Source organism: Xiphias gladius, chromosome 4 (genome assembly GCF_016859285.1).
Source record: "Xiphias gladius isolate SHS-SW01 ecotype Sanya breed wild chromosome 4, ASM1685928v1, whole genome shotgun sequence".
NCBI classification, from domain to species: Eukaryota; Metazoa; Chordata; class Actinopteri; order Istiophoriformes; family Xiphiidae; genus Xiphias; species Xiphias gladius.
In genome coordinates, this window is record NC_053403.1 from 2318552 (window position 1) to 2343893 (window position 25342).

The 25342-nt window shown below is 42.3% G+C and overlaps 1 protein-coding gene across 3 annotated transcripts in view; it reads left to right on the forward strand.

Annotated features, from left to right (window-relative positions):
- The window catches only part of col12a1b (collagen, type XII, alpha 1b), a 142474-nt gene that overhangs the window by 75164 nt on the left and 41968 nt on the right, over nt 1–25342 (forward strand). For all 3 annotated transcript variants that reach the window (XM_040124896.1, XM_040124898.1, XM_040124897.1), the window contains 14 exons: nt 1666–1795; nt 2436–2575; nt 2747–2876; nt 5367–5506; nt 6276–6405; nt 7056–7195; nt 7613–7742; nt 12211–12353; nt 15563–15692; nt 16067–16209; nt 18185–18314; nt 20516–20635; nt 21271–21417; nt 22440–22556. In XM_040124896.1, coding sequence (XP_039980830.1) covers nt 1666–1795; nt 2436–2575; nt 2747–2876; nt 5367–5506; nt 6276–6405; nt 7056–7195; nt 7613–7742; nt 12211–12353; nt 15563–15692; nt 16067–16209; nt 18185–18314; nt 20516–20635; nt 21271–21417; nt 22440–22556 — 1870 coding nt within the window. The remainder of the gene's footprint in view (nt 1–1665; nt 1796–2435; nt 2576–2746; nt 2877–5366; nt 5507–6275; nt 6406–7055; nt 7196–7612; nt 7743–12210; nt 12354–15562; nt 15693–16066; nt 16210–18184; nt 18315–20515; nt 20636–21270; nt 21418–22439; nt 22557–25342) is intronic.

Genomic DNA, 25342 nt, shown 5'->3' on the forward strand with positions numbered 1-25342 from the left:
TGCGTTTCGTTAGACTTGCTGTGTTTCCTTTGTTCGCGACGCGTTTTTTACGTTATGTATACATAACACACAAAGTCATGACGAAACTTTCCTTTATTTGCTTGTGTTTAGACAGTTTTTCATGCCTTTTCCCAAGTTGCATTGTTTGAATCTCTCTTGGACACCCTGCATTTATTAAAGGTTATGAATACTTCACCGCTGACAGTTTTGCAAACGACACTGTATTGCTTCACATTTTTATATTCCGGGCAGCCACTGGTTTTCTCTCCCTCCCCGTAAATTATGAAAAGAAATACATAGACACTCAAAGCTTTGTTGAGTGTGTAATCCATCACGGTGGCCATCCAGTCCAACCCGAGTTCATTTTGGACAGTGTTACGTTATCATTGCATGGCGTGTTGATTTGAATAGCCTGCACTGCAGGACCCAAAGCAATGACCTGACGTTGACCAAATTATTACAGAAAGAGAGTTGAATGTTATTATTTTCTCTTCATTTTAAGGTGACTGTAGATCTGATTCCGACGTTAAAGCTGCTTTATTTTAAGGGGTTAAATAAAGCAAATAAATAAAATCCAGGAGCTGCTGGTCAAAGCAAGATTAAGTCCCAATAGATGAAGAATAAAACCGTTATTTACTGGAGTCCTGTCTGTATGAAAGGAGCAGACTCTGCGCTACTGCACTGTTACAGGTTGTTTATGTCCTCACTGCTCCCATGTTGACTTATTGGACCATAGAAGGAGAGTTTGCCTCTTCTTCTGCGTGTAGATTTGATGTTCGTAGTGCGAATCTGTACAGAGGCCAAATGCCTCATTGTACTGACTACATTACAAAGAAAGTACAAATATTATTTTTAAGTGAGGGCAAGTACTGTACTGTGTTAGCAAGTAGCTTAATCTTAGTTTTGGCTTCAAATTCAAGTTTTCTCAACACTTGCGGAGAAATTGCAGTGGCTTGCGATGATTACACTCGTTTCCAAGGCAGTTTCATCCAAGAACTTTCTTTTCTTCTACTGGAAAAAGTGCAATATCGAGTTATCTAAAGATGAAACCACTGGATAATGTTGTTGACTTTAAAATCTACGTTTTCTTACTACTAATTGAAAACATTTGACCGTGTGTTTGGATAGTTTAACTCATTTCCAAGGCAGTTTGAAGTGTTTTCTATAAAGCAATGAAAATATGTTACGGGGGTCCACTTCATTACCATCCAGATTATATCACTCGGTTGGAGAAATGCCGTGAGATAAGATAATTTGATTTGGATACAGCTGAAATGATCTCAGTCTACTGGCAGATTTTATGGCTTAATATTACATTAAATGGACAATGAACATATTTATATTTGTAGCTGAGGAAGGCATACTTTCCCTGCTGCCAGTTTGGTCCTTTACTTGAAGGCCCACACTAAGTCCAGGCTTTCTGCTTAAATCTGTCTTTATCTCCGAGCTTCTACTGTTGCTGTTACTGAACTGCACAAAGACAGTTACTGACTGAAGCTGCATCCAATAAAACAGGGCTCACAGCACATTAAACTTTAACATTGTTCAGTCTGAGAGTCTTTCTGCATCTGCCAAACCACTCATTTCCTGGATACGGCTTTTCGAACAGTTCTTCAAATCCTAGAGTTCACCAAGTTGAAAGTTCTTTCTTTTCTCTTTGACCAGGACCAGGTGTCTGGAACCACCACCTCCACCGTCCTGAAGAACTTGGACCCGGACACCGAGTACACCGTCACAGTGGTGCCCGTCTACCATGAGATGGAGGGCAGATCTCAGTCCAAAAACGGGAAGACAAGTGAGTTCAGAAGAGCCTGCTGATTGATTCGTAGCTGAAGGGCCTGGCCTGGGCTTCGAGAAGAAGAACAATGCTAAGCCAGAAGTCATTTCACTTAATGTGTTTTTCTTATTCATCAAAAAATGTCTTTAGCTCTCCAAGACATAACAAAGCTGCAAAGACATACAGTATGTCTTACAGATTGACAGGGGCGCCATAAAATATTATAGCACAGTTTTAAAAAAAAAAATTCTGCAGTTATGGCAGGTCTGTGTATAGAATTTATAAAATACCGATTGCACTTGAAACGCAAGACTTCTTCAAAACAAACACAACAAATGATAAAATATTTTTCTATGTGACAAATGTTAGCAACATAGCACCCAACTCATAGTGCTGTTACAGCTGCATTAGCCAGCGGTTTAGTCAAATAACCAGGTATCCTTACTCAACACCAAACCAACCGGCCCTCCTCCCGACCACGGTCGGACGTTGGTTGATCGGTACCTGGTTTTGGTGAACTGGTGTTTATATCAGGAGTTCCATGAAGAGAGAGAAAATCAATGGGCTCGAAGAGTCATCAAAATTTTGTCAGTGACCTTAAATCATGTACTCAGTTAATCATTTGAGCACTAATTGAGACCTGTTCCCTCGTTCCCAGATCCTATGGGTGGAGTGAAGAACTTGCAGGTGATCGACCCGACGTTCAACAGTCTGACAGCCCGCTGGGATCCAGCGGTTGGCGACGTCCGGACGTACAAAGTCTTCTACACTGCTCAGCCAGGAGGAGAAGAGCGAATGGTATCAACCGTTTAACTTTACCATGATGTACCCAGACTGTTTTGACTCTGAAAGTTTCAATACAGCTCCGGCTCAGTTCACTTTCATTGGCAACGTCGACTCAGTCATTCTTACCATAATCAGATTAAGTCGTTATAGTGCTGACGGATGTTTTGACATTTTGTTGACAAGGAGGAGGTATCAGGCGGCACCAACTCCATCATCCTGAGGAACCTGGACCCCAACACACTCTATAATGTGGCTGTTGTTCCCGTCTACCCAGACGTGGAGGGCATACGGCAGGCGGAGGATGGAAAGACAAGTGAGTGAATCATTCAAGACAGTTAGCTTTTGTACACACGGACACACAATGAGTGCAGCAGTGGAAAATCCTGGAAGCATGTGTGTATTGTTGTAGAGAGAGTCAAATCATTAAATATGAAAATACCCCTCATGCTTCGTGTAGGATTTTTTTCTGTCAAATGGAATTTTGACGGATTGAACCGAGACAGGAACTAAGAGTCAACATCTTATATATTTTTTTTTTGTGATTGTCAGCTTTCTCTACTCTGATAAATCTGAACTGTCCTAATGTGCTTAAACATCACCTGTCTGGGGCACCCTGCAGGACTGATCAAACACTGGAGATTATTTTTTGACTTGACCCAGGCTCATTTTGTTATAACGCTGCGACATCTTACTCCACCGGCACAAGTTTTCACATACTCCTTGGCATACGGTTTTAATGGATCGTAAAGGTTTTGCAAGTTCTAGGCCATGAAAGACCCCATGAAATGGCATCTTTAATTCCATAATGTGATGTATTTCCTTTTGCAACAGGATTTGGGGACTCGATGTAACACAGAAACGTATCATTCTAAGCTGTAAACCGGTAGGATGATCAGTTCGGCAGAGAAAGGCAGAGACGCAGGATTACTTCAAAATTTGTCTGTGGCTTAATTTGTTGGATTTTGAACTATGAGTGAAAGAATCACCGTTTTCCAGGTTTTGGTTACGCCAGCTTTTTGTAAATGCCTCACTACATTCTTCTGCATTCCCAAGTTCTTAATAACTACTACCTAGTTTGAAAGTAGTGATTTCCTAAATTGGGCTGCACCAGTAAAAGGAATGTCACAGCTGGTGAACGCTTTATGAATGTGTAAATCACTTTCAAGGAAACATCTGTAGTGCCATTAATGAATTGTTTAAAAAGGAAGTCTCCATAGTGTCACAAGCTATCAGATGATTTCCAAACGTAACAGCTGTAGGGCATCAACCGACGTATTAAGCTGACGTAACAATGCTTTATAAATGCAGGTTTGACTTTATGATTATTTATACATGCATTCGCGAAGAAATATGTATTTTCAGAGTTTAGTGATATATGCATTTAGTTATGTATTCAGATTCATTTACAGACATCCAAGGGTGGTCATGGAGTTACTGGTTTGGACTGGCCCAGTAAAGTCTCCCTGTTGGTGCAGCCAAGAACTCCAAACAGCAACTGTTTTATTGCAAGACAATGCGAGTATAAAACTCCCATTATTCTTTTCATGCCATTGTCTTTTCACAATTTATTTATTTGCTGGATCTTTGTTTTAATTTCGAAGTGTATCTTTATTGCTCAGTAGAAAAATAATTTGACTCACAGGCACGGAGGAGAAAAATTTTAACAGAGAGCATAAAAACAATAAGAAATGAATTAAAAACACAACAACAGAGATGCTGTTATCCTTTGGTACATATCTCTGGCATAGCCTTTGCAAGTAGAGTCCATCTCTCCATACATATTTCTGTTCTCCGTGACAATTTTTAAGTATTTTAGGCATTTTTTTTTTTTTTTATTTATTAGAGACTTCAGGAGAAAGCTGACAGGAAAAAATTAAGAGACAGGGACAGACAAGGATCCCAGCCGTACTCGAACAGGAAGCATTGGTGATCACAGGTTTTACCCCGAGGAAATTGGTTAGCCCAGGTGGTAAGCTAATAGAGATTCAGCGTCATACCTGCTGCCTTTTATGACTTTCGGTCCATTTAAACTTGTTTCTCTGCTATGGCTGGTACAGAACAAGATGGTAATTTTTTTTTGGTTTTGGAAACAACATCCTCCATAGAAAACTTGAATTATGTATTAGTAACAACAAAGCTGGTAGATATAAATTTAATCTTTTCAGCAGTTGACTTTTGGTTGTTGCAGCATTCTTGAGTGCAGTTTTGAAAATGGTCTCCGTATTATGACACTGTAATGACACAACCTTTGCAAAAACTGACATGAACTGAGACCACTGGTTGCCCGGAAGGCAGGAAGTGCGCTAAAACATGCAGAAAAAAAACACCGGTATATCCTTTAAGATTTAGAACGAGAGTACAGACCTCGTTTATATGAACATTTGTGGCTCACAAAAGAACATAATGAATGCCTGAAAGTTTAGGCAACTTCCTGGACTCTGATACATCTGGACCCTCCTGATGTGGTAAAGCCCACCCATCTGGTGCACCCTGCAGGATAAAACAAATACTAAGGAGTGTTTGCAGCAGTTATTCGAGCCTTTTTTTTTCTTGGAGGAATTTTTTTAAGTCTAAAAAACGTTTTAATTGGGAGGTGTTTGGCTCATAGAATACCTGAACGTTTAGACAGTCACGGGAAACGGAGAAGACACTCCTCTGTGACTGACAACCTCCCAGACTTTGAGACATCTGGGCTGTCCTGATGAGGTGAACTCCACCCAGCCTATGCACCCTGCAGGATAGCGAACAGCGAAGATCACGCACAGCAGTTTTTCTAGACTGTGATGTGTCCCGTCTCTTTCAGAGCCTCTGGGCGGAGTGAAGAATATTAAGGTGACTGACCCCACCACCAACTCCCTGAGGGTCCGCTGGGAGCCAGCCGAAGGCGACGTCAGACAGTACCAAATCATCTACGTCCCCACCACCGGAGGACCCGAGAGCACGGTCGGTTTACACCCACAGATTGTTATGTTTGAATAATGCCTGTTCTATGAAGAAATATGTGATATTGCTTTCATTTATGTTGAAGATATTGATTCCAGATTAATTTATTTCAATACGAGGACTTGAGGAAGATCAGCAACTATTACAATAGAAGCTAACAGGCGTTCAACTGGATTGAATTAAACCGCCTTGCTAAGCAATCTCACCCCAAGATGTATTCAGAAGGTGGTCTGGGGCTTTCGATTGATTCGCCAAATCTTCCTCAGCAGATGGAGTTTTGATATGCCAACGAAAAGCCCCTGAAGTGCTCAGATGAATTCAATGTTCTGATCAAAGTGGCGTGATACGGTCAAAAGCTCCAGAGCAGCCACTAAATGGACCTTCTGGTGAAACTGTTACGTCAATTTAGCGAGGTCGAAGATGAACTTTCAATCTCAACCGAATTAAACTGAACCAAACCAAAGAAGAATCTCAACAGTATCAGATTTGACTGATTCCAAAATGACCAAAGATGCAGAATATTGTGTGCCAGGCAGAATTTTGGGGAAATGCGTCTAAAATATCTAGAATCTAGAATATTTCCTTCTGTTGACATGGTGCAATCATAAGAGCTAAAAAAGAAAGAGAGAGAGATAAACAGGTTGTTAAGATTTATGGTGGTTCTAAAAGTGTATCAATAAAACTACCATAATAACCGATGGACGTTCCCATTCTTTTACCAATGGAAGTGCGTTGAGTCTTGTTTTTTCGGTCACTTTGTCCTTCACAGACTCAGGTATCTGGGATGTCGACAAACACGGTCCTGAGAGACCTGAAGCCAGACACCGAGTACAAAGTGACACTGGTGCCTATTTACGCCGACGTGGAGGGGAAACGCATGTCGGAGAATGGAAAGACGAGTGAGTTCTGCCAGAGCGCAGCAGCTGTAACCACATCTGGCTCACAAAGAGCTTTGCCAAAACTTCCTAGAGCAGACAGATTGGACAATGATGGTCATTTTCATGAGCTAATCCAGTATTCAAGTCTTTAATTCAAGATTATGACAATTGATACGTGAAAACTGTCGAACTATTTTGCATCTTTTACTTGTTTTTAGGAAGATAGGAATTGAAGGCTGAATATAAGACCACTAGGAATGTTAGTATTGACATTTTCTTCCATAGAAATGACATTATTAGTGCTAGAAAGGTAAGATTATAAAGAAAAATACGCCGTCCTTGCCTCAGGTGTTTTTCTTGGTGTTATAAATGTGACATATCCGGTGCATTTTGAAGTCCTAATAAAGCATGAACTGGATAATTTGGTGTAATGGCATTAGCTATATGTTCAGATTAAAAAAAAAAGTCAGCAGATGTCAGCTTCCTGTGACTGACAGCTGACAGCAGACTCACTGAACCTCCCTGAAGTGATAAACCGCTCCCATCTGTTACTCTGACGAGGTCAAGACGAACGTTAAGGACGCTCTGCAGCTGCCGGTCTTAACCCGACTCTGGCTGTAATTCAAACAGGAAATTGACAATCACGTAATGGCTTTCTGTTGCGCTGACAGAGGCTCTGGGCGGAGTGAGGAATCTGCAGGTCACCGATCCCACCACCAGCTCCCTCAAGGTGCGCTGGGACCCGGCGGAGGGCAACGTCCGCCAGTACCGCATCTTCTACGTCCCCGAGTCCGGCGGTGCTGAGGACATGGTGAGATATCAGACTGACTCCCTGTGCTCCATCGACTTAGTCATGTTAACAAAGAGGTCATATGAAGCCTAGTATCAACAGGTGTATCAGAAGTATCTGTAATTCCTTAATCATTAGTGACTAAAGGTGCAGGAACATTTACTATTTTCCCATCAGCTCAATTCATTTTCACGTTTTTTTTTCTGATGACTGACCTACAGAATATGCATTTCTGCACAGGTTTTTCTCTACTTGTTTCTCTGATTTACAAATTGTAACTTCATCAAAATACGAGAACAGGCGGTTTTCACCTACGATAAATCTCTTGCGTCACGTTTCTCTGCCGAGCCCCACAGAGCCATCGCTCAGTTTAGTTGTGTGTGTGATAATCTGGTTTATTGATAAAAGCCGTGTTTCTGTGTGTGTGTGTGGGAGCAGGAGCAGGTGTCAGGCGGCACCACCAACACCATACTGAGGAACCTGCTCTCAGACACCCCCTACACTGTGACTGTGGTTCCAGTTTACCCAGAGGGAGAAGGTCTGCGCCAGTCGGACAAGGGAAAGACACGTGAGTCCTCGGGTCTCCTCAAACTGTGTGATCGTCCCACACCGACATTGTTCACACTGCAGCTGAAGGTCCCAGCTCAGGTGTTTGTTTCCGATCGGTGCGAAAGAGCAGAAAACTACATGAAGTTGCATCTTCAGACCACAGTGACGTTTCGCACAAAATCAGTCCCTGGTGCTTAATGGAGCCTTCGTTCCTGTAGCTTGGACAGAGGCATTGCCAGGGATTGAAAAAACTCATGTGGCTAAAAGGGGGCCTACTGGGCACATTTAGGGCTGACTCACTCTAGCAGGCAGACTTTAGGGACACTTTAGAAGTGGATCCAAAAATGAACAGTCCTCGAACATACCACTTTGTCCAGAATAGACGGTCTGATTATAACATGGCTTGTTCAGTCAGAAACACGTGTAGGTTAAATTGGTGTTCTTAAACACTTTAAGGGCTGATTTACTCCAAGAGGACACACTATAAATGGACTTAAAGAAAGTTGCTAGCCTAGCAACAGTGAAGTTACAAACAACCAATAACACAGCACTCCCTTAATGCCATAGTCTCTCCCTGTAATGGGGGGACCGGTACTTGCTCTTTTCAAAGAAAATATCTGTATTTGTAAATATTTAACTGTGTAGTCCATCATCTCATATTCAGGCCAATGGAGGATTAGACTTGCATTTTGTTAGCTGATGAACAATGGGAGAAGTCAAGGCACAAACATCTGCATTTCTGACGTCAGTGTCAGCTGATATTCGTTTTTAAAATGTCAGCCGTCCTCATAAGTCTGGCCGGAGCACCTTTTCAGAATTGTCCAGTCTCCGTGTCCAGAAGATTTAGAGGTCTTTAGGTGAGACTGGGCAGCTTGATGACCTCTGCCGAGCTTCCCTCGAGCAAGACTTTTAACCATCACCCACAGCACTGAGCAGAGGTCAAAGGTCACACTTTTACTGAGCAACTGCCAGTGGCCAGCAGTACAGGACTGAAGAGAAACAGAGTAGTCATGCCTCTAAGGTTAATACCAGCATGTAAATATGTCTCTGCAGTTATGTAACCGAGACAAATGTTCAGTACAATTACTGTCCTGAAGTGAACCTGAATCTCATTCCCCTGGACTGAAGTCACTCATCATTTTCAGCTTGTTTTTGGTCTTTCTGCAAATGTTATAGAATGTCAGAAATATCTTTATGGACAAAGAGTATCTCCCAGGTGAGCCCCAAACATCCGTGGAAAAACTGCTATAATTTGCAGAATTAGCCAGAACCCTTAAATCACAGAGAGCTTTATAACCCGCCCCAGGAGGAGTTGATGGAACAAAAGAGAAGCTGAAGAGCTCTTTCAAAGTGACTGATAGAATGTAATAAAACACATAATGTGGAACTTTAAAACTGCTGTTGGTAACTGAAGAGTTTGGATGAAGAAACATTCTCAGAGACTGGATCCTTTATGTTTGGAGAACTGTTGAGCCGCTGGTTGCTCTGCCTCTGTGTGGTTTTGAAGTCCCGTTGTGTATGTTGGTTTTGTTTCTGCCCAGCCCGCATGCCACACTCAGTCAGCAGAAATGCATCCTGGTGTTTTTAATTGGAAAGCTGTGAGCGAGGCACAAAAACGATTCCATAGACATCTCCAGTGGGCAAACTGACACTGAACATTTTATTTCAGGATAGCAGGCTGCATGGGTTGTCAGCAAGCCTTTGTGGACATTTGTGGACAGTTTACGTCCAACTAAAAGTACTTTAATCGGTTTGTTATTAGTATTACTTCTAGCACACATACTGTGCTGAGCACACGAAATATTTGGCTCTAGGTACCGGCGTGGAACTTGTAGCAGTTGGGAAATTCTGGGGTGTTAATGTAGATATTTTTCAGGCTCAGTGCTGTGGTGTTCCTGTGCTTTTCGGTCCGGTATCACGTGACACTCAAAGAGAGGGGATGGGCCTGGTTATCTGTTGACGCAGTTTCGGTTTCTCTAGATGGAGCTTGTCATTGTCCCTCCCACATATACAAGGTGTCCAAACGTGGTGATTCATGAATTCCTATGGAAACTGCTCATTCAGCTGATATGCAATTACTTATATTTTTGGGTCTAACGCTTTCAGTCGATATTCCATTGCAAGTCCAGTTGCGGAGGCTTGAGGTTCTTGAAACCAAGTCAAGCCTTCGCATAGCACTTACAAATACCACGACCCACCATTTCTGAACGTGTGAGAAGCTCATGAATTTTTTTTTTTTTACAGCTGTGTTAATTGATGCATATGGCAGTGTGCTACCAACACATGCGCAGTGCAGTTCCAACTTTGGCCACTATGTCATCATTGCTGTCTTGCACGTAGAGTTCTGCATGTGCACCTGAAACCGAGTCACAAACCCAGCCGGTACCTAGCTCTTCAAGACCCCGCTGAACTGATCTGGCACTGCCATATTTAAGAGGCAAAGCTTTATTTCTTTTTATTATTACATCCATTACCGACCATTACTCGACTAGCACAGTTCGTTACTGAGGGGTTAAGCCCATGTTTAGACTGACGTTAGCACTGCGTGAAAAATCACGACCCTCTAATTCATTTCAACGTTGCCACTATGTTGGCACAGCGGGAATGCCGATGCCGAGCGCTCCGGCAAAAAACCACAGGGTCGTCGAGGAAAAAAGTTGAACCTGGCTCAATTTGGCTCAATGCAATGCAGCCTTATCCAGCAATTCTGCTGGCCGTTCGGATAACAGGGTAAACCTGCTGTTTTGTTATTCGTCCTCCAAGTTTTATATACTGCTGTGCAGTGTTTTTAGCGTCTGTTAAACCTTCAAACCCCTTTATTACTCAAAAGGGTCTTGTGTCGGAGCTGTATCCCCTTCACAGGGTGTTTCCGGTACTGTTGTCCCCTGTGGTGGCGGTTAGAACTGCAGAGATACTGGTTGGGGTTGGGGATAGGTTTGGGCTCAGCTTAAGGTAAGATGGAATATTTCATCATCTCACCAGTTCCTGAGACAACACGACCAACCCACTAATGTAGCCGCTACCATTTTCTTTTATTGCCGTGTCTAAAAGCCCGGTATTACTGCCACAGTGGCTGTCACTGCTCGTGCTGAATGCACAGTTTGTCTTCTGGGGTTTATTTCAACAGAAGCGTGAGTTTTAAGAACAGCAAATATAAAATCTTTATGAACTGAAGAACAAAACGGCCATCGGTCTGGAAAGGTTGAGTTATCGCTTTAATTATTCGCATTTTGAGCAGTTAAACATTAATTAATGCGGAACGACAGTGAGGACACTTTAGCAGAGCATGTTACCAACAGACAAACCAGTAACTGTTTGACTGTCGCCCTGTTCAACCACCCCTGCTTCACAGCAGTCACATGCTGGTCCTCTGTCCTCTGACTCAGTCTATCAACGGATATGAGTCTGCCTGTGACTTTTTAAATATATTATTACCAGTAACTCAGTCCAGTTTTACTGTTTTCATCCCCGGAGGAATTTTTTACATTTTGTCTGGACAAAAACAGTGTTTCGGTCCAAAATGAGGAATTATTACGCTTGCTGCTATTAAAACGATTTATAACTCAAAATTAGACCAAGATTACATAATCTCTCTGAAGGATAGAAGGTCATTTTGTTCCTGGCTGACAAAAGTAAAACATCCTGACAGTCTATGTTCTCTGTATTTTAAAAGTTTTGAATGATGATTTTTAATATGGTTATACAACATTAGGGAAAAGGTTTTGCTCTGGAGGGTTTTTTTCTCTAACCAAGGAGGAGGCTACGTTCAAATCTACCTACTGCATCTAGTGTTTTTTTTCTATTGTGTAAAGCTCCAAATACCAAGGGGATAGGCACATCTGGTTTGGTTTTTAAAAGGGAAGTTAAGGGCTTTTGCATAAACCCAAAGCTGTGCTACTTTTCTCTACACATCCTCTACATAGACACTATAAAATGACTTCCCTGCAGGAGACCTGCTGCACTCAGCATTTCAGCTCAACCTTGAGTTTGATATGGTTTGTCCCACTGAAAAGAAAATTTTATTCCTCTATTAAATGTGTTCTTCCTCGATAAAAGCCAGAGGTTTTTTTCATATTGAAACAATTATTCCAGCACAAATCACGTTGTTTTTTTTATTTCAGACTTTGGCAAAATTAGAACAAAATAGATCATTTTTAAGTTCACTGGTTTTCTGAACCGTATGAAGAATTTATTTTCAAAATTAGTTCTCTAACTTTTTAAAAATGCAAAACCTAAACTGACAGTCTGACCCTTAGCTTGATATTCACTCCCTTTCTGCTTAGCAATTTACTTTCTAACGATGACATTTTAAGGATTTGAATCGCTTGTGTTTTCAAATCCATCAGTGTTAACTGTAAATTTCAGCTGCTGAAATGGAACATGCTTGGAACGAGCTCTTCATTTTGATGTTATGTTGCTAAGTGAAGAAAGTCAACACTCCCTCCTTTTCTCACTTCACTTTCTCTTTACTTTTGTGACCTTTGCAGTCCCACGCACGCCACCGAGGAACATCCAGGTGTACAACCCCACCCCCAACAGCCTGAACGTGCGCTGGGAGCCCGCCTCAGGCCAGGTTCAGCAGTACAAGGTGACTTATTCCCCCCTGACTGGAACCAGACCAGCAGAGTCGGTGAGTAACTTTCTCCGGGCTGTTAAAGCATAAACTGTCATTAACAGCAGAATTTGCCTCAAGGGCAAGAGGAGGTAGTTTCCCCTGGGATCACTGTTTCTGCTCACAATGGAGCAGAGAATGTGAGACAAAAAAATAACACACTCTGGCATGTTATTTTACTTATAGACAATTACAAATATCTTCTTGTGAAATCGCATAATAAATTTTTTTTTATTGCCAATCAAGGCTGCAGGTCAATTCTTGTTGGATTTTTCGTGCCTCCGGGAAATTCTTGAGATAAATGAAATTACTTTGGAAAAAAGGAGAATTATCTCATCCCTGTAGCAGGGTTGTGTTGCTTGTTTTGAGATAAAGAAGGTATCATGACAGATAGGGCTGCAACTAATGCTTATGTTTATTATTGACTACTCTGTCGGTCATTTTTACTATTAATTGAGAGTTCGTTTTGTCCACTATATGTTAAAAAAAACCCCATAATTTCCCAGAGCGTCAGATGACATCTTCAGATGTTTTGTCCGACCGCCAGTCCAAAAGATATATCCAGTTTTCAGTGAAATAAAACAGAAAAGCAGGTAATCGCCTGGTAATAGCCTTTTGACTTGGAATGACTTGATATCCTACACAAGTCATACTTGTGTGCTGCAAATCAATTCTTCATTTTCCAGGCAACGGATATACTTTGAGTCAATTTGACAGCAGCCAATCACGTTTTGTGAGCAGGAGGTAAAGGTGCGTTTTTCTTTGCGGGACAGCAGACAGACAACTGATGATGCCTCCGATTATCACATTCAGATGTTAAAGCTCTGCATTTGATGTGGTAAAGGTACATGACTTGTTTAGGACAAGAAACACAAAGTTTAGGATGTGGACTAGGTCTTGACTTGGCTCTTGACTTGGCAGCTGTTGGTCTTTACTTGGGGCTTGACTTGGTACTTCATAATCAAGACTCGAGACTTAGTCTTTTTCCACCTCTGGATTTTCTTTTAACAGTGTAATGTAAAACTGTATATTGATTGTGGATATACAGTGTTACCAAACTACAAGTAGCAGTAGTTCTCTTTTCCACGTCTGATTAAACCCGTCAAATTAACGTGGGGTCATGGCTTCCAGTGGGTCGGTCTATTTCATGGAAAGAACAGGTGGTCCCCTTTTCGTTTGTCCTACTTGTTTCTCTAAGTGTTCGTTTTGATGTTGCACAGATGTTTGCACGGCCGCAATTATGGTAATGCTTTTAAATATGGAATTCGTGACTTGTCAGCCTTTTGTATCTCTCCATGAGAACTGATTTCATGCACCAGTGCTAATGTCTGGCCTGTGGGGAGAGAAAAGAGGGCCTAATTTCCCCACAAAGAGTTTAGAACTCTGTGACTGAAGTTTGGAAATATTGAGCGCTGGACACATCTGTAACTGACATCAGTAAATGCTCCTATGGTTGAAGTTTTTGGCGCTATAAGGCTGTAATCTAATGAGGCTGTTGTGATGGTTAGGATATGCTTTGATGATGCTGTAAGGCTAATGGTGTTTTATAGTTTATTATCCCCTGCACTGGTAACAGCACTGAGTAGTTTATTATCCACTGCAGTCATAATGTCCTCTATATATTTTCACGTTGGCTTTTAATTTATTTTAAAACATTTTTTGATTTTGTTTTGGTCTGGAGGAAGCTGGTTTAGCAAAGACACAGTGAAGACACCGAGATGAGCTCAGAAATAGAAAATTCACCAACTCTTCATGACAATTATGATAATGATAATTCAGTAAAATTAAGCTCAAACTGGCCACATTTTACATCAAAGATGTATTCATCCAGGCACTGAAGCTGCTGCAAGCATTTTAACCAACAAAAGACTTAATTTTGCTGACATTTTTAATAGGCAGTGCTTCCATTGGATGAGTTCAACCTCACTGGGTCAAGCCAAGAACAGCTCTCTAGAGTAGAAAGCTCAAAAAACTAAATAAAACACGCCAAAAAAAACCCCGCTATGTAGCCAAAAGTATGTGGATAACCAAAGATTACACCTATATTTGATTGCTGAGGATCTCATCCCCAAACCATGGGCATTAATCTGCTGCTATGACCACATGATTTTGGAATTTGGCAGCAGGGATTTACTCCCGTGGAGCCACACGAACACTAGTGAGGTCCAACTATAATGTTGGGTGATAAGGCCTGGCTCACACTCGGTGGGGCTGAGGTCAGGGACAGTGTTCCACAAACTGGGAAAAGCATTTTTATTTATTGGAGCTGACTTTGTACACGGGGTGGAAGAGTCTTCACTAAACAGTTAGAAGAACACTTTATCTAAAATACCAAGTATGCTGGACCAATACATTTTCCCCTTAATCTGAGAAACAGGGCTCCACTTACTTTTGGCCATATTGTGTAAATGCCACTAGTTTATTGTTTTCATTCATTCGACTCATGAAATATCAAGTGACTATCTATCCAGCCTCGCTGGATGCAGATTTGGATGGCAGGGGTAAGCCTTCCATAGATTTATACTGAACAGACAAACAACAGACAATCCTACCCCCAGCTGGGTACAGGTGTAGGACAAAAACAACATACAAAGGAAAAGGAGAGGTTGTCCTCACACTGAAATTTGCAAGCTACCAAAAACTTGTTATTGGTGCAACGTTTTGACCTACAAGGTCATCGTCAGGCTCTCTTTTTGGACCGGCGTGCGAGAAGCTTTGGGGTCGATGAGGGTAGATTCGAGTTCAACCAGCGGATATATTTCCCGTGATGTAATGGCCCCGATTTGTATGGCCCCAAAAAACTGGCTAAAGTGCAGAGGATAGGTACTGTGATAATCCCAGTGACAAGAGTAGGTCTGCGTTCATCTGTGTTGTTAGAAAACACATCGAGCTACATGTCTGAACTCCTCTCTGAGCCGACGACAGGCCCTGCGCTCTCCAACCGCTTCCTAGCAGAAAATGTTTATCCATCAGTCCACTCACTGAATGAATGATTTGTTTGGCATCCAACCCCCCAGGTCTTTGTTAGTGTTTGAGGAAATCTTTGGCAGCAGAGGATAACTGGATTTGGGATGAGCAGTGAGATCATTATATACATTATCACTGCCAGATCTTTATGTGTAATGGCTGGAGAGGCGCATTTGAACAGGCAAAAGTCTCTCCGCTGTGGCTGTCATGACGTTGATGTCCATATATTTTTTGACACTTGGGTTTTCTTCTCCAAAAAGGTCATGGTTCCGGGAAATATTAACAACGCCTTCCTGGACAACCTGATCCCCGATACTCCCTACACGATCAGTGTCTCAGCTATGTACGCCGACGGAGAGGGACCGCCGGTGAAGGGCAGCGACAGAACGCGTAAGTTGTTGAAGTCGCTTCAAGCATGTCCCATTGGTTCACCTTGGGACATCTTTTGTATGTGCCGTGCTGGCGTTATCTCCCAGGCTGCCTCTGTGGTCCAGCCAAAATAGTTATATTTTCAAAACATTTATGCACCACTAGTTGGTCAAACTGAATCTAAATGGTTTTAGTCCCTGTTTCTTTCCCCTAATCATGACAATCTTTTGAAAGACGAAAAAAAAAAATGTTTTAAGGAACATAATTTTTAAACTCAGTACTAGATTAGGTGAAATTTTAATTCTGTTTTGGTGTGCCAAACTTTACAGCCAGTCATCAGACGTACTTTGTTTCACATGTGAAACACATGTTTGTCCGACGTGTTTCCGTTGCAGTGCCCCGTGCTGGTCCCAGGAACATGCGTGTGTTTGACGCCACCACCAGCAGCCTCACCATCGGCTGGGACCATGCGGAGGGACCTGTGAGGCAGTACAGGATCGGCTACGCTCCCAAGACCGGAGACCCCATCACCGAGTTTGTAAGTGCGCTGCAAAAACTGTCCATTACACCTTAAGCCTGGTTTACATGGTTTGCAAGGGTCCGTGTGGTTAAAAATTCCGTCATCGGATACCACACACACCATTGTACTGTAAGGATGAAGAGAGAGAGCACTAGACCGGGATGAGACACATTTCCATCATGTCGCCGCCGTGTGAGTTGTTTGGTGAACAATTTCTAGTTTAAACTACTTCCCTGACTCCTTTTTAGGTACATATTAGTCATGTGACATGTGTTTTGCTTTGTGACTGGGGGAAAAGACTTTTCCTGAAAACCGTCTTTACCAGATCTTAGTCCTGTCCGGGAACGCTAGGTTCAGCTCTCATCCACTCCTGACTGCACAAAGCTCGTGACCGCTCTTGTCTTTAAAACAATCAAAAGTCACACATAGAAGACAGAAGATTTATTTCCAGTTGAGATTCCTTTGAAGGAAATTAAGTAGGTCTCATTAAAGAAGAGTAAAAATGTCAAACTAAAATATTTAAACCAGTTTAGAACTTAAAAAAGTCAGATTTTTGTAAAGAGATAATAAAGAAAATGCATCAGAATCAAAGATCTCAGGCTTATTTCACATTCAAATTTTAGTAATAAAGAGATTATTTTCAAGGAAGGACGTTTTTTGCTTGTGCTCAATGTTTTAGATAAACTCCTGATACACTCACACCGTTCTCCATTTGCTGTGATGTTTCCCTCAAAATATGTGGTGAAGTCACATCTCAGGATTCCCTTGCATCGTTCAGGTTATACATCATACCGATAAGTGAGACTAATTACAGGCTTAGTTAAAAAGTATAATTTGTTCCATAAGAGCCCTATTAATAGTCCTAAATAATGAGTTGAACCCGTGCCGGAGGGCAGAGATAGCCCAGCTGCACCCTCCTCTGCTTGTTAGCAAAGCACCTGTTGTGTATGAGTCAGTTGCGTGACGGCGATGAAAAGATTTCTCCAGACTGGGAATGATAGTGGAACCTATGACCATTTATAAATGCGCACAATGATTACAACTGAGCATCTGTGACTAATGTAAAAGGTTGTGTTTCCTACAGTTCCACAACCAACTGAACTGCAATTTTCCGCTTCAGGATGGCGGCGAAATCATTCCTTCCTGTTTATTATAGATTATTCTTCATAATGAATGGAAACCAGTTTGTAAGGCCTTGGTTCTCTAAGGGAAGTTCACTCATTCACCGTTGCGTAACACCAATAACTTTCTTGAATTTTTCAGACCCTTTACATAAAAAGTCATAGCAGTGCAAACATTTTACCCAAAACTTAACCGCTGTGGTACCATGAAACTACTTTAGGTTTCATTTAGCAAAGTTTCGACATGTCCAGCAGCTAAGTAGGTAACAGTGGATCCAAATTTCTTGCACTTTAGATTGCCTTAAAAAACAGGTGCAAAACCTCTCGATCACTCATACTCACTTCATTTATGACATTTCAGTCCTCAAAATAGCGTCAGAAAAACTTGCAACGACCTGTTTTTTGCTGGTTTATCCTTTGAAATCTCAGGAGCCCCCAGTCTTTAATGACCAAAAGGCACCAAAACAAGTGCTTAAATTAACTGATTGATGTATAAAAACATTGAATGAAATTGCAAAAGGGATGAGACATGGATGTCAGTACCATCAGTGGTGTCAGCGAGTGGATGTGTGAGAACTGTGGTGTGTGAATGTTGGTGGGGAAAAAGACACCAAACACAACACATGGAGGAAGTCTCTCTAAGAGGTCTGAGGTGGCACCTTCCTTAGTGACTGGGAGCACTGGGCCCAGTTGCTCCCAGTCAGCCCAAATTAATGGCCCCGCCTGCCAATTATGTGTACCGGCAAGAGCAGAGCAGAAAGTCAAGGGACAAGTGTGTCTGGATAACCTGTGAATGTAAATACACTCATGAATGTATAAAATGTTCCTGCTGTGTCTGAAAACCTCCGACTCTGTGGCGTTGTCATCTTCAGACCGTGGTTCCCGGAAACAGAAACAACGCCATTTTGCCGAATCTGCTCCCAGACACCCCGTACAACATCACTGTGGAGGCCATCTATACCGAGGGGCCTGGAGGGCTACTCAACGATAACGGACGCACAGGTGGGGCAACGATGGATTCACACAGATCCCAGCTCTCTCGCTGCAACAGATGATAGCCTGCACTCTCTGCTACTGAGAAATGTTCGTTAGCTTGCTTGGATCGCACCTTTTTCTGGCGGACGGTGTGTTTAAACCAGAGCCGGAACTCTGGAAGCAACAAGTGTCGGAGCATGTTGGGGCTTAAGTCCAGCAGCATCACACTGTGTCTACACAGGTAGCATGGTGAAAGCGGCGGGTCGGCAGCGGCTTCAGATACCTGTCAGTATCTACGCAGGCTGCGTTCAGGCACAGCGCTGGGTGTAACAGGCTCCTTGTGTTTTGGCAGCGTTCAGAGCCCAACTCGCCGTCGCTGTAGTTAAGTGTGTAGAACAGGAGAAAACAGACTTGAAGCCTGAAAAGATGTCGCCTCTGAAGCAGTGTCACGGCTGTGGGTAAAGTGTTGAGACGTTGAGCAGCCTGAGGAGATTAAAACTGAAGCGCTATCTGCTCTCTCAGACGTGCGACGTGGACGAGTGAAAAACACAGCTCGAACGCCTCCAGTGTAGACGAGACTTCGGACTTTGCTACTTTTGCGACAGCTGATTCGGATAAATATCAGGTTTCTCTCAATTTTCTGCAACGCGTCTGCAGTCTTTGGTCTTTAATAAGCGTCTGCCCTTAGAGAAGGTGATAATGCTCTGGAAGTTACAGGCCACCGCCTTGACAGCTTCACAGTGATGGCTCCATTTTGTGAGCTCTGGCTGGGAAGCAAATAGGGATTAAGTCAGTCAGATGTATTGATGACAAAAATGACTAGTTTGCAGTCAGAGAGCAGGAACATCACCAGCTTTATTTAATTCTTCTGGGTTCACCACTTTAGATCTATGCCAGGGAAGATGCCACTGTCTGTGGCTGACAATGGCAACCCGCCGTCAGGGCAAAAGAAAAGCAACAAAACGTCCGGAGAAACTTCTCAAATCACTTGTGCGGTCACAAATCGGTCAGTTTGTTCGGTGTGTAGCGAACCATGTTAGTTCGACAGTAAATTAATAAAGACTTCTGTTGGCAGCTTTGGATCCGGGGCGATACTGAAACACACGAGTATTGTACCCAGCCCTGTTGTGAAGAGAGCACGGGTGATAGGAACCTACTCTCAAACCTACAGGTGATGAGAATTTACACCTAAAAGATTTTTAGTGGACAATTCCTTCAAAAAGGAAGAAAGCAAATATAAAAAGAAACGTTTGCTAATTTGGGAAGTTGCAGGGATTGAACCTGTGAGCTCTGCGTCACTATTCGATGTCGCTGAGCCTGCGGCCGCTGATGCAGAGCTGTGCAGCCGATCAGCACTGGAGAGAGGGGAGCCTGTACAGTGAAAATAAATACGGCAGACGTGCATTAGTCAACAGTGCCAACACGTGTTAGTGTGACAAGGTCGCAGCACTGGGATCACACAGGACACGGCTGAGCTGGGAGATCACTCTACTGGTGAGCTGTAGCGTTAGTTATACAAACAATAGAACCTCAGAAGAGGCGTGTGTGTGTGTGTGTGTGTGTGCCAGGCACTTTCAGGCGTCAGTCCAGCTCTGATCACACACCGCCTGGCTCGCTCAACAAGGCCGACAAAGCACCAGCCAAACCTAAACACCTGTATTACATACAATGACTTAAATAAACGAATGTAAGGGGAATAAATCAGCAGCGACTCGCTACTGAGGAGGCAGGAAAATGTTCATCCAGGAAGTGGTTCGGTGTTCAGTTTTAATGTTTGGCTCTGGAACGGTGAAATGCTCTGACAGCTGAGAAATTACACTTTATCTTAACAAAATTATCAGCATGACAGTAATTTTAAACAAGAAAGACAGATACCAGTTCTTTGTTTCTTAAGGAAACGTTTTGTTCCTCCTGTTTGCTGTGTCAAAAACTGGGTCCGTTGACTTCAGAATCGTACGAAATTACCGACAACAAAACTTTAAAAAAAGAAAGCTTCATCTGAAGTCGTAGCAGCCTTAAGCTGCCACAGACTGAATCTTTGACATTTTGGTGATATTGATGAGGTTCAGGCGATGAATCTTTATATAATCTGTAGCTCTGTGTTGAAATGAAGTGATTTTGTGAAGAAAACAAGCACTCCACCTTTAAAGTTTTCCAGTTCCAGATCCCGTCACCGCGTCTTTTGCTGAGACAGGTTTGGTTGTTGACACGTCTTCCCTGCGTTGCAGTTGGCCTGCTGAGTCCCAGAAACCTCCGCATCTCAGATGAGTGGTACACCCGGTTCAGAGTGGCCTGGGACCCGGTGACGGCTCCTGTCCAGGGTTACAGACTGATCTACTCTCCTGAAGGTGAGCTGATGTCACATAAAACATCCATCATCATTTGTCAACGCTGGTCCTGCTCCCGTCTGAGCTCAAATAAATTTGACTCGATTTAAGGTAAGATAAAGGATTTAAGGTAGTGCTGTTTGTGTGTCTGACCAAAACAAACTCTTCGGTTTTCCCGTTTAAAGAAAGAAAAAGGATGAGAGGAAAGTGAGAAAAAGAAACACAGGATTTTGAGTACCAGTAACATGTTTCTTCATCTTTTATATGTTGTTGCTCGGATTTTTCTGGCGACCCTTTGGGGGTTGCTCAATTTGATGAGACAAAGCGAAACAGAGTTAATCAAATTTTAAGAGTTAATTCAATTTTTTGAGCAATCGTTAGTCAGTTAAATGGAAAGTGTCAAACTTCAAAATATCATCTGCAGAGTGACACCACTGGTACTTTCACTGTTGTATTTGTCACACATATGGTGAAGAGTTTGTGCTTGAATGGGTCGATGTTGAAATCGTTGTGATTGCTCTGCAAACAATGATGTCTGTCTTCTGCCAGCCAAGTGTTTGTTTCCTGTGGTTACAGAATGACAACAACTACAGCAAGTTTACATGATTCAGTCCAGCTCATTATCTCGTCTTATTTTCGTGCTGTTGTGTTTGCAGGCACAGACCAGCCCGTCGATATCTTCGTGGGCGACGTGAGTGCTTACACCCTGCACAACCTGCTGCCTGGAACCCCCTACGACGTGAAAGTGATCGCTCAGTACACCAGCGGCATGAGCGAACCGCTCGAGGGGCAGGGAACAACACGTACGTGCAGTAACTCTGTGAAAAGACAAACGCAGGAGGAGAATAGTCAGTTATTCCATCGATCAAGCAGATAGTTTTGCTCTAGTTATGCTTTTGCTCAGATTTTGAGACCCCCACGGCTGATGTGTCTGCCGCCCAAATACAGCGAGGTTTGAGGGATTTTCGTTTGTGGCAGAGTTCTCAGAGCTCAAGTTGAGGCTTGAAACCTGAACTTAAGCTGGACTGACGTCACAATAATGAAAACCTGACACTGGACTTGGGACTTGAAAGCAAAAACCTTCAAGTTTCAGTTTTAACTTAGTAAAATGTTTAAAATAATTTTGCCTCAGCTTTCTAAAAACACTGTTAGTAAACAGACTGTGGTCTGCATTCAGGGTCTAAAAGACTTGCTTCTTGATTTAAACTCATGAAGACATGTCTCTTGACTTGGACTTGTCTCTAATGACTTGAGATCTCTGTCGGAATTGTCCTAAAAGATGCTCAGTCAGCTCTGGTTTACGACTCGAACTTTACAGAAATGGCAGAAAAAGCATCGAAAATATGAATCTGAAAAAACTCAACATCTCTTTCCAAAACTGATGTTTCTGTTGCTCTGGATGTGATTCCACTCACCTCTGCTCTATTGGAGTTCCAGCTGGAAGCATCAGCAGTGGGGATCCTCAATCCCCTGAAAAAATATCTGGGCACGCACCACCAAGGACAGGAGGAATTTTTTTTCCTTCTGTAAATAGGGTGTAGTTGACCCTGAAAAAGGGCTTAGAACTGTAATTGAGTAGCTCAGGTATTTGAAATGCATGTGTCATGTAAAGTTGAAGTTCGAATACACCAGGGCAAAACAAGCATTAGTCTGGATAAAAAAAAATAAAATAAATAAATGCAAGATTTGATGTTTGAACAAGTATGAATTTGTGCTGGGTTTTATAGGGTTGTTATAAAACCTTTTCCAAACAGGTTGTACGTGCGCTGAAACTGCCTCTTTGATATGTTTGGTGTGTCGTAACGTGAATTTCTGTCCTCTGCAGTCTACCTGAACGTGAGCAACATCGAGACGTACAACGTTGGTCACGACAAGTTCTGCATCAAGTGGACTCCTCACAGGGCCGCAACGTCGTACCGCATCAAACTCAACCCTGCGGACCGTAAGTCTCCTCGATTTTTAACGCACGCAACATGTCACCTTTGCTTCCATTGACCCATAGTGGAACTTTAACGGAAGGTGAAGCAAGTACTGTACAAAGAACCACGCCCATGTGTTTAAAAGTTTTAGCGTCTTATTTACAAAATTATGTATATTTTACATTTTCCTTGAACATTTTGAAATGCAGGACTTACAGGTTTAGATCGGTTTGAAATATTTTCCCTACAGTTTCTAGGCTGCCATCGGTTTCCGTTCATTTCCACACGGAATGAATATCAGTTAGCATCAAGTCCGCATTCGTTTTTGTCAGTCACATCATCACGGTGTGGCAGTTTCGCTTCAAGCAAATCGATGTGATGTATCCCAAAAGTCTCTTATAGAAACTAATGCAGACTTCATATTCAATATGATCAACAGTTTCATTAGTCTGCTAATTGATTTTCCATAATGTGTGGTGGTGCTAAAATGATCAGTTGATTAACCAATTAGGAAAAAAGCTCCCTTTCTTTCTTTTTTTTTTTTGTGCTGCTTCTCTCTGTTTTACATCATTGTAAATTGAATCTTTGCGTATTGGACTGATGGTCAGAGCGAAAACCTCGCCTTGGAAACCGACATTTTTCACTATTTTCCAACATTTTACAGACTAAACAGCAGTTTGACAATGATAGTGGCAGCCTTATCATATGGAAAGAAATGGAGGCCAATAGATGCTTGGAATAGTAGAGAGATTGCGTCTAAATTTCTAAAACACATCAGCATGGTTTGCAAAAAGGTTCGCTCTGATGTAAAGTATTATCAATTAATCCAGCCTCTCTTTTTTTGATTGTTAATATCTAAAAAAAACATCAAAGATAAATGAAAAACGCTCATCACAATTTTCCCAGAGCCCAAGGTGACGTCTTCAGATGCCTTGTTTTTTTGTCTGACCAACAGTCCAGAGACATTAAGTTGACAATGATCTAAAACAGAGGAAGTCAGCAGATCCTCACATTTGAGAGCCTAAGACCAAAGAATGGTTGGTTTTTTATTTGGTAAATGACTTAAACAATGAATTGATTATCAAAATTGTTGCAGATTGATTTTTCTTTGATCATATAATTGATTCAGCTCTAACGATCTGTGGGCTAAAACATGCAGAAAGACTGCAATGTCCAACTTGAATGAATTACAGGAGAGAAAACCGAGCAGATGCGACACAAATTGATTTCTCATTTAGAATTCTTGACAGTGAGTTTCCCTACTACCACAAACGCCCTCTACGGATACCTTAGATTGATGTGTGCACCTGAAGAAAGCAGTGTGGTCCACTTTCACGGTCAGATCCTTATCGAAGGTGACTCGTTAGACTCCCAGCAGATGTCCGAAGGCATATCTCCGCATGAGATCATCTCTGTGGCTGTGGATGCTCTTCTGCTGATTCAGGCGGACCCTTCACGGCGTCTAGCAGGCTGTGTCTGCTTTTGGGATCATGTCTAGACTTTTTTTATTTTCCTCTCAGAGACTGTTTATATCCAGGCCTGCTCCTTGTGATTATTACTCGAAGCAAGATGCAAGTTTTGGCCAGGACTGAAAGCCCCCGACCACCATGCTTTAATTGTGTCTCTGTCTGCACAGATTACATCCTTTTCAATTACTGCAGGGTCTTTGATTCCCATCTGGTTCATATTCACGCATGGACACGGGTTAGCAGTTAAAGAGCAGAAAAACCCGGGAAGGGAGCATCAATATTTAAATATCTATATGGTAGTCATTAGCCTTTTGCGCTCTGCGACGGGTTGCCAGAACAAATATGGGTCTGCTAGCGTGAGACAGATGGCGGGTCAACAGCTAGCAGAGCATCAGAAATCCTCTGCGTGAGAATCTGGCCCAGTGAGAGGCGGCAGGCGATGCTCTCAAGTCAACAAATCAGTCAACTGTTTGTTCTCAAGTGGAAATACAAACAGCAGTCGGAGACGGTGGTGAGATGAGTGAGTGGAAAAACAGTGAGCTCAGGTTTTCTCCATCGATATTGCCTCCATATTTTAAAAGCCATGGAAACACTGGTTAGAGAAGAACGTGTGGCTGCCAGTTTCTCAATCTTCAGAATCAACTAATATCCATCTGAAATGTTTCAGGGATTATGTTGGTCAACATTGACCCTGTACAAATCTGTGTGTTTCTTCCATCTTGATAAATGAGGGCCACTGTTCTGGAGCAGATCTGACCACGAGACGTTGCCCAGAACGATTTATATTAAGCGACTTCCATCATTACTTGTTGATATTACGGAGCTTTTTCTGAAAAGATTCTATCACCAGAGCTCCTGGATTCTGTCATTTGACAGAAAATCATCAAATCCTTCTTAATTAAAGTCATTCATGCTGAAAAGTAGCATCACCACCCATGGCAGCTGTTTCTGCAATAAACATGCTTTGTTTGTTTGCGCTCACTAAAGCGCACAGTGTATACAGTAAACCTTATTATGAATATATCACTGCCCAGCAATGCAGACATGTAAACACTTCTCTGGGTTAGTTGTTGGGTTTGTTCATCACAAAGACATTGAGATGGATCAGTGGCTTAGCAAGATTTAAAGCAACTTGAAGTAATCATTTATTTTCCTCCATTAGCAACCAAACAGTAAATACATCAACACTAAGAAGATCTAGTTTTTCCACAAAAAACTTCAGGGATTTCTCATGATCAGATGTCTTCTCCTTCTCCCTCGTTGAACATTCAGATCAAGTCAAGCAAAACCCTTTTTTGAGTCTGAAATATTGAAATTTGTAGGGAAATACTGAAGATCTG